The 10,043-nt window shown below is 40.6% G+C and overlaps 1 protein-coding gene across 1 annotated transcript; it reads right to left on the bottom strand.

Moving 5' to 3' along the window:
• Positions 1–3,541: 3,541 nt before the first annotated feature.
• Positions 3,542–4,465, bottom strand: LOC120946916 (olfactory receptor 6B1-like). The gene has a single exon (XM_040361782.1). The coding sequence runs from the start codon at positions 4,463–4,465 to the stop codon at positions 3,542–3,544; it is 924 nt and encodes a 307-aa protein (XP_040217716.1).
• Between the last annotated feature and the right edge of the window lie 5,578 nt (positions 4,466–10,043).

Raw genomic sequence — 10,043 nt, 5'->3', positions numbered from 1 at the left:
ATTATGCGAACAGCTTCTGCAAATTATTGGGTATTTAATGTGAACAGAATTTTTTTTTCCGCATGATTGGTTAATTGAAGTAAATGTGCACACATTAACCACTTGCCGCCCGCCAATGACAGATTGACGTCGGCAAAGTGTTTGTAGAATCCTGACTGTTCGTCATATGATGTCCTCAGGATTATGAGCCGATGCGCGCCCCCGGGGGCGCGCATCGCGGCAATCGTTGTTGCAGGGTGGCAGTCTGACACCCCGCAACACTGATCAAGGTAAAGAGTCTCTCACAGAGACTCTTTACCACGTGATCAGCCGTGTCCAATCACGGCTGATCACGATTTAAATAGGAAAAGCCGGTAATCGGCTTTTCCTCACTCGTGTCTGTCAGACGCGAGTAGAGGAGAGCAGATCGGCTGCTCCTGTGACAGGGGGGGTTTGTGCTGATCGATTATCAGCATAGCCCCCCCGAGGATGCCCACTGGACCACCAGGGATGCCCACTGGACCACCAGGGATGGCCACTAGACCACCAGGGATTACAAAAAATAAAGTATGCCACCCTAGACCACCAGGGATGAGGAGGACACAAAAAATGGATGCCAATCAGTGCCCACAATGGGCATCACTGATTGGCAGGCATTGTTTGGCACTGATTGGCATCCATTAGTACAACACATACGATAGTGCCCATCTATGCCCATCCGTGCCACCTATCAGTGCCCATCCATGCCGCCTATCAGTGCCATCCGTGCCGCCTATCCGTGCCCATCCGTGCCGCCTATCCGTGCCCATCCGTGCCGCCTATCTGTGCCCAGCTGTGCCGCCTATCTGTGCCCATCTGTGCCACCTATCCGTGCCCATCCGTGCCACCTATCCAAGCCCATCCATGCCGCCTATCCGTGCCGCCTATCAGTGCCCATCCGTGCCGCCCATCAGTGCCGCATATTAGTGCCCATCAATGCCACCACATCAGTGCCACCTCATCGGTGCCCATCAGTGCCGCCTTATCAGTGCCTGTCAGTGCAGTACCATCAGTGCCCATCAGTGAAGGAGAAAACGTACTTATTTACAATGTTTTAAAAGAGAAACAAAAAAAACATATTTTTTTCAAAATTTTCGGTCATTTTTTATTTTTATTACAGAAAATAAATATCCCAGAGGTGATCAAATACCACCAAAAGAAAGCTCTATTTGTGGGTACAAAATGATAAAAATGTATTTTGGGTACAGTGTAGCATGACCGCGCAATTGTCATTCAAAGTACAACAGCGCTGAAAGCTAAAAATTGGTCTGGGCGGGAAGGTGTATATGTGCCCTGTATGGAAGTGGTTAAAGGGTCACTAAAGGAAAAAATTTTTTTTGCTGAAATGACTGTTTACAGGGCATAGAGACATAAAAATTAACTGATTCCTTTTAAAAAATGATTAAAAATAGATTAAATTCAATCATATAATGTGCCTCTAGTTTCACTTTCGTTTTTAAACTGGTTTCATGTTTCTGTGAAGTAAAGAGACCCACAGAACAAAAACAAACAAATACAGGGCAGTGTTTTGTTTTTAAAATGAATCTGATTGGTTCTGAGGAGTTTTAGACACACAGCTTGGACCACAGTGAAAAGCTGCCATGAGATTTTTCATAAGGAGCCAGACAAGCAGGAAGTGTGGAGATCACAGCAGAATTACAGCTACTTAAAAGCAAAAACAAACAATGAGGACATGAAACCAGGACTGCAGTAAGGTAAAGGAAGCTATTTAGCTAAAAAAAAAAATTCCTTTAGTGTTCCTTTAAGTTATCAGCCCTAAGATCTTGTCATATGACGATATTGGCATTCCCACATGTATTACAATATGTTCTATATATATATAAACAAAAGATTGAGACTTATCTAGGTATATATATATATATATATATATATATATATATATATATATATATATATATATATATATTCTGTAGTTTTATTAATTATTAAAAAATTATTTCTGATTAAACATTTTTTGTTTTTTTTTGTTTTTTGTTTAACGTCATCGCGTTCGCTGTCCGCGGGAAATTTGGTCTGATAGTGTGTACAGCCATCAGACCAAAATCCGCCAGCGGACATGTCCGATGAAAACGGTCCGCGGATCGTTTTCATCGGACATGTCCCGTCGTGTGTACGAGGCCTAAGGGGGGGATCATGTGTGGATATACGTAAAAGTATGTTTCCAGATGTGCTCCCCTCTCTCTTATTCCCTATTTTCACTTTTTGGGGAGGTGAGTTTTTTTTTCTTCTCTCATATAATATGAAGGGATATAAGGGTGGATGAGGAGATGAAGGATCCCCCTTTTCCCTTCCCTAAAGGTAAGGACACTGAGATAGAAATGGGATACACATTGAGAGGGGTAAACAATACACAAAACTCCCCCTTTTTTTTTGTTAGGGGGGGGGATTGGGGTTGTGCGGGTTGCTCAGATCTCTGTGTATCCAAGAGGTGTCTATCTCTCTTTTTGAGGATAAAGGAGAATGTGCCATGGTATGGAGAGACCTACTTTATTTGCATGATTCAGAGGATGGACCTAACTATGTACCCAGACATGTATTTTTGTATTAGCATTCATGTTTTATGTAGGAATGTATTTATGTGAACTTTATAATGGTTTTTGATTTTAAAAAATATTTCTGAAAAGTTTGTAAAAGTTTTCTATGTGAAAAAGAATAAAAATAATTTAAACACACTGGTGGGACACGATAGTCGTACGACTGTCGATCTGACTTTGCCCTGCAACTTTGGTCTGACATCGATTCGACTTCCATTTGACTTTAATGAAAAGGATACAATTTTTATCCGACTTTGAGATTGTCTGACTTTTCTTTGACCAATCAAAACATTCCCGGTGTGACAAATTCCTTTTCCTGCTGCTGTAATCCATGTCGGATGTCACAAGTCGGATAGTTAAGTTATGGTGATTCCGACTTGGAAATTACTTCAATGATGTTTAATGGTCTGAAATAGGACCAAAGTCGGACTAAAGTAGTGCAGGAACCTTTTCCAAAGTTGGACTAGTTACGACCTCTCATGGGGAATCATTGATTTATACACGTAATGCAACGTGTGCTCTCAAAGTCGGAGCATATGTCGTACCAGTGCAAACTGGGCCTTAAAAGGCTAACAAAGCATGACCAATTGGCAGCCCCTGATATATACAGACAGTTGTAAAAATCTCTGATTTATTCAAACTGTCTGTAAATTCATTAATGGTTGGCAACCCAGAAACAGTGGGGTTGATTTACTAGAACTGGTGAGTGCACAATCCGGTGCAGCTCTGCATAGAAAACAATCAGCTTTTTTTTTGTTGTCAAAGCCTACTTGAACAAACTGAAGTTAGTTGCTGGTTGGCTATTTTATTAAATCAACCCACTGATGTCTGTTCTTGATAAATCTAATAACAAAACATGTTTACGTGTCCTAGTGAGAGTACATTGACACAGTACATATATGTCAATCATTTAAAATAATACTTTATTTTGGCACTGTGACAATAGCAGTGGTAGTCATTTCTAATTTTCAGAACCACTTTTTTTTTGTAATAGTTTTGATTGCTTCTTTAACTTCCTTGTTACGTAGGCTGTAGATAAAAGGGTTGACAAGAGGGGTGACGACAGCATAAAACAATGCTAAAACTTTATTCAGAGACCCTTCACTTGCTGTAGGTTTAATATACATAGCAAATACTGTTGAATAAAATGTTGTGACTACTAATAGGTGTGAAGCACAGGTAGAAACAGTTTTCTGTTTCCCAGTGGAGGTTGGAATCTTTAGAATGGTTTTCAAGATATATCCATAAGACAGCATAGTTATAAAAACTGAGCTGAGAATGACTGAAGATGCACAAATTATAACAGTAAGTTCTTTGAAATAAGGATCTGAACAGGATAACTTTAGCAGTGGAGCTGCTTCACAAAAGAAATGATTAATTACATTGGCATTACAAAAATCAAGTTGTGATATTTTAATGATTGGAACTGAAGTTGTCAAAAATCCTAGAAACCAAGAAAAGGCAGCTAACAAAAAACACATCTTATGGCTCATGATGATTGTATAACGCAAAGGGAAACATACTGCCAAAAATCGATCAAAGGACATTAGTGCAAGAAGTATGTTTTCTGTGGCACCAAGGAACGTGAAGAAGAAGAGCTGGGTGATGCAAGCAGAGAAGGAAATACTTTTTCTTTTTCTAGCTATGTCTAATATAATTTTAGGTGCTGTTACAGTGATATAACTCAATTCTAAGAATGCTAAATTACCGAGAAGGAAATACATGGGCTTATGGAGCTTTGGACTTAGTCGAATTACTATAAGAAGGAAAATATTTACAGTAATGGTAACTGTGTACATTAATGTGAAAAACAAGAGCAAGACATTCTGATATCCCTGAATGCTGGAGAAACCCAGAATAATAAATTCCTTGACAACAGTTAGGTTATTCATGTTCTTTTCCTTTCAATGGAAAATGAGCAAGAGAAAAAATACAAATATAATTCTGTAGAACAAATGCCGTTTATAGCATTTAAAAGGCAATACAAAACATAAAAAATAATCAGGTCTGTTTAATAAGTACAAAGGGCCAGATTCACAAAAGGGATACGACGGCGTATCTGCTGATACGCCGTCGTATCCCTGTTTCTATCTATGCGACTGATTCATAGAATCAGTTACGCATAGATATCCCTAAGATCCGACAGGTGTAATAGTTTTACACTGTCGGATCTTAGGATGCAGTACCGCGGCCGCCGCTGGGGGGATTTCGCGTCGTAAACCAGCGTCGGGTATGCAAATTAGCAGTTAGGGCGATCCATGAAATTTTTTCCCGTCGTTACGTCGCTGCAAGTGTTAGTTTGCCGTCGCAAAGATAGGGCTGCTTTTACAAAGTGTAAACTTAGTACACCATGTAAAAGTATACCTGTCTTTCCCGGGTCACTTTCAATTTTTTTTTTATATTTATTTTTTCCCGGCGCAAGTCTTTTTTACCTGTCGTGAGTCACAAAACGTCGGCGCGTCGTAACTTCACGCAAAGCACGTCGGGAAATTTGCGACAGGAGCATGCGCAGTACGTCCGGCGCGGGAGCGCGCCTAATTTAATTGGGACTCGCCCCATTCGATTGGGCACGGACGGGTTTAGGATACACCGCCGCAAATTTCCAGGTAAGTGCTTTGTGGATCGGGCACTAACTTGGAAAAATTGCGGCGGTGTAACTTAAACCAGTTACGTTACGCTGCGCCCGGGCTATGTGAATCTGGCCCAAAGTGTCAAGAATCAAAAATTTAATTAAAGTCATAATAAAGGTTGGATTAAAAAAAAAAATAGCAAACAGGTTATACTTACCTGCTCTGTGCAACAGTTTTTACATCATCCTGCCCTGGCCAATCAAAACGGCCAAAGACTATGGGCCAGATTCTCGTAGTTTTCCCGCGGCCGTAGCGTAGCGTAAGCTGGCTTACGTAAGCGTAAGCCAGCTCAAGCACTTGCTCTGTAGTTTGCGGCAGCGTAGTGTAAAAGGCCCGGCGTATCCCCGCGTAATTCAAAGGGGGCGGCTTATATTTAAATTAAGCACGCCCCCGTGCCGATCGAACTGCGAATGCACCGGGCTAAAAATAGCCCAGTGCGCATGCTCCAGTTCTCGACGGAAAACGTCAATGACGCCGACGTGTGCGTCATTGACGTAAAGTCATATTCAAGAACGACTTACGAAAACAACGTACCCGACGCCATACTTAACATGGCATACGTCGGACTGGCATAAGGTTACCCCTCATATAGCAGGGGTAACCTTACGCTTACGCAAACGACGTAAGCAACGGTTACGCGACGCGATTTCGTTTGGTAATCGGCATATCAGGCTCATTTGCATAAACAAATGAGACCTGAACATAAACGCCACCTAGCGGCCGGCAGCGAATTACATTTAAGATCCGACAGTGTAAGTGACTTACACCTGTCGGATCTACAGCGTATCTATGCAAAAATGATTCTAGGAATCAGATGCATAGATACGCGGGTCAAAAAAGAGAGATACGACGGAGTTTCCTTAGATACTCCGTCGTAACTCTTCTGAGAATATGGCCCTATCACCTGAAAGAAGCTGAATATAATAATCCTGCACCAGCAAGTGGTGTTGTGGCCATCGGACTGTTGAAGCATAGGTGAATATATTTGTTTTTAGTTCCACTTTAAGCACTGCACTTTAAATTAAGTACTTTTAGTTCCATGTTAAGTGCTTTCAGTTCCACTTAAAGTTTTACTTTAAGTTCTTTTAGTTCAACTTTAACTCCAAACTCCTTTTTTCATTATGGGTCCTTTTACATTTGTGCACCAATAAATTAAGATGTAAAGAAAAATTCAGGGTGACTACTCTCTTGCCATATTTGATGACCATGTTGCCTAGCTGATGAAGGTTCATAACACAGTTCAAATTGTATTACTCTCTTCCTTTTTACCAAGTTCTTCATCACATTTCAAACAAGCAAAAATGCAGAGAGCTTGCTGTTATTTTAGATCCTCTTGCTCTGCAATAATATTTTGAGGAAAATGTTGAAAATGTTGATCTGCAACTATCAAAGTTGTTTTCTCGGAAACAGCATGTTTAGAGACCAGTGGAGACGGAGGTCAACATAAACTCGGCAATGATTGAGGGTGGAGCAGGAGGTCTGAGGTCTGAGGGATACTGTGACTGTAAGTCAAGATTTTTCATCTCTTCTCCTTTCTGTCTACTAAAGGCAAACAGGCTGTTCACTTTGCAAGGGAAGTTGCACTATGCACAGGAATTTGTCCTAGTGGTTAATTAAATTGGTGAAGCTTTTCTTTGCAAAGAATACCCAATCACGTGCAAGGAAAATAAAGAACCTATTTTTTACTTGAACATATTTGGAAATGGAAGTCAGCAGAGTTCACATCATTAACTAAGCTCTGGGGTAAACTTCCCTTGGAAAGTGAACAGCCTGTTTGCCTTTGTCCACATGTCAAGACCCGTATGTCCTAACTGGGTAGGTGCTTCCCTATAGCACATGTAAAAATTAAACACACATACAATGCCTTGAAAATGTATTCATAACCCTTGAGATTTTCCATATTTTGTCATATTTCAACCAAAAACGTAAATGTATTTTTTTCTGGTGATAGACCAACACACAGTGACACATAATTGTGAAGTGGAAGGAAAATGATAAATGATTTTCCATTTTATTTACAAATAAATATGTGAAAATTGTGAGGTGCATTTGTATTCAGCCCCCCCCCCCCCGTCAAAACTTTGTAGAACCACCTTTCGCTGCAATTACAGCTACAAGTCTTTTTGGGTATATCTCTACTAGCTTTGCACATCTAGAGAGTGACATGTTTGCCCATTATTTTTGCAAAATAGCTTAAGCTTTGTCAGATTGGATAGAGAGCATCTGTGAATAGCAATTTTCAAGTCTTGGCACAGATTCTCAATTGAATTTAGGTCTGGACTTTGACTGGGCCATCCTAACACATGAATATGCTTTGATCTAAAGTTCTAAACCTTCCATTGTAGCTCTGGTTGTATGTTTAGGGTCATTGTCCTGCTGGAAGGTGAACAAGTCTCAAGTCTTTATTTGCATATCTGCACTTTATTTATAGTTTCCACTCTTTCGTATTATTTGATACATTTTTTACAGCGCTGCACTTTTTATTGTATATTTATTTCTGTGCCTAATATCTGGGTTACAGTGCTTAGCTGCTATCTCGTTGCTGTTTTTACCAAGCGCGGATATTACTCCCACCCAATGTTATAGGGAGTATTACGTTTTTTTTACATAAAGTACATACCAGAATGATACTAATTTAACCACTTAAGGACCGCCTAACGCCGATATACGTCAGCAGAATGGCACGGCTGGGCACCTGTACGTGATTGTATAATGCCCAGCTGCGGGTCGCAGGCGCGCGCCTGTGGCGCACACCCGCGACCCGGTCCGAAGCTCCGTGACCTCGGCCGCATGACTCGCGTACCCGATCGCCGCTGGAGTTCCGCGATCGGTCCCTAGAGCTGAAGAACGGGGAGAGCTGTATGTAAACACAGCTTCCCCGGTCTTCACTGTGGCTGCGGCATCGATCGTGTGATCCCTTTTATAGGGATTCACAATCGATGACGTCACACCTACAGCCACACCCACCTACAGTTGTAAACACACATGAGGTCACACATAGCCCTCTAGTGGTTAACTCCCGAACTGCAATTGTCATTTTCACAGAAAACAATGCATTTTAAATGCATTTGTTGCTGTGAAAATGACAATGATCCCAAAAATGTGTCAAAATTGTCCGAAGTGTCCACCATAATGTCGCAGTCACGAAAAAAAAATCACTGATCGCCGCTATTAGTAGTAAAATTTTTTTTTATAAAAATGCAATAAAACTACCCCCTATTTTGTAAACGCTATACATTTTGCGCAAACCAATCAATAAACGCTTATTGCGTTTTTTTTAGCAAAAATAGGTAGAAGAATACGTATCGGCCTAAACTGAGAAAAAAAATATTTTTTATATATTTTTGGGGGATATTTACTATAGCAACAAGTAAAAAATATTGCATTTTTTTTAAAATTGTTGCTTTATTTTTGTTTATAGCGCAAAAAATAAAAACCGCAGAGGTGATCAAATACCACCAAAAGAAAGCTCTATTTGTGGGAAAAAAAAGACCGCCAATTTTTTTTGGGAGCCACGTCGCACGACCGCGCAATTGTCAGTTAAAGCGACGCAGTGCCGAATCGCAAAAAGAGGCCTGGTCCTTTAGCTGCATTTTGGTCCGGGTCTTAAGTGGTTAATGTGCAAGCTGATGCTTTTATGGGTGTTGGAGCTGGTAGAATGCAACTTCAGGGGTTTAAAGTATTTTGTTCAGTATTCAATGCCTAGAAAAGTAAACCTCTATAGGGCTCCACATATGTCGGCACCAGAATCATACAGCTTATCTATAAATCACAATACACAGAGAGGGAAGTGCTAATTTCATGTAACAGGGGCCTTGTTAGCCCCCCCATATAAATATATGAATATCAATGTGGCCAGATTTAATTATGAAAGAAATGGAAAAGAGTACTAGACATTCACCCAGAAAGAAGCTCTAGGGCACAAACATAAAGAACCATGAAGGATCATATATAAATGCTCAAAGCAAGCGAAAAGGACAAAATAAGGGGGACAGCATCCAGCCAGTGAGCTGGATCCTATAAGAGGTCCTTTGTGGCCTCATCTATTTCATTGTGTTCTATCAGCTTCACCACCCATAAAAGCATTGGCTTACACATTCAATTATTCTCATTCTGGTATGTGCTTTATATTAAAATTCCTACCCCTAAAACTCACTATAACGATACACCTAGAGAATTTTAGTGACCCTATTGTACCTGCTCCCATGTTCGCCCAGCGAGCCTCCATGATGGTTGCCGGTCATCCCTGCTTGGCCTTGCAGTAAGTGCCCTCCATGCTACCTCCTAATGCCCCGTACACACCATCACTTTATGTGATGAAAAAAAACGACACTTTCTGTGAAGTAAAAAATGACGTTTTTGAAACTTCAATTTTCAAAGACGAAGTTGCCTACACACCATCGTTTTTCTCACAATGTTCTTGCAAAGTGAGGTTACGTTTACCACGTTTTTCCATTGAAGCTTGCTTTACAAGTAGCTTCTGGGCATGCGTGGATGAAAAAACGTCTTAGAAAACGACGTTTTTTGCTACACACGGTCAATTTCTGTGAAGTAAAAAGTGCACTTTTGAAAAACGACACATAAAATTGAAGCATGGTTGAATTTTTTTTGGTCGTTTTTTACAAGACATAAAATTACGTTTTCCCCCACACACGGTCAATTAAAGTGACGTTTTTGAAAACGTCATTTTTTTCCATCACATAAAGTGATGGTGTGTACGCGGCATAAGAAATTTGTTTTGTATATTTAGCCTGCTGCCCCTGAAGTAGACCTCCAGGTAAAAAGGACCACAATCTTTGGGGTGTAGGAACCGTCAAGTGGGATTACAAATATAATACTT

The sequence above is a fragment of the Rana temporaria genome, chromosome 1, assembly GCF_905171775.1.
Source record: "Rana temporaria chromosome 1, aRanTem1.1, whole genome shotgun sequence".
Taxonomy (NCBI): Eukaryota; Metazoa; Chordata; class Amphibia; order Anura; family Ranidae; genus Rana; species Rana temporaria.
The sequence above is the reverse complement of the archived record's forward strand: the minus strand, read 5'-3'. Positions and strand labels throughout refer to the sequence as shown.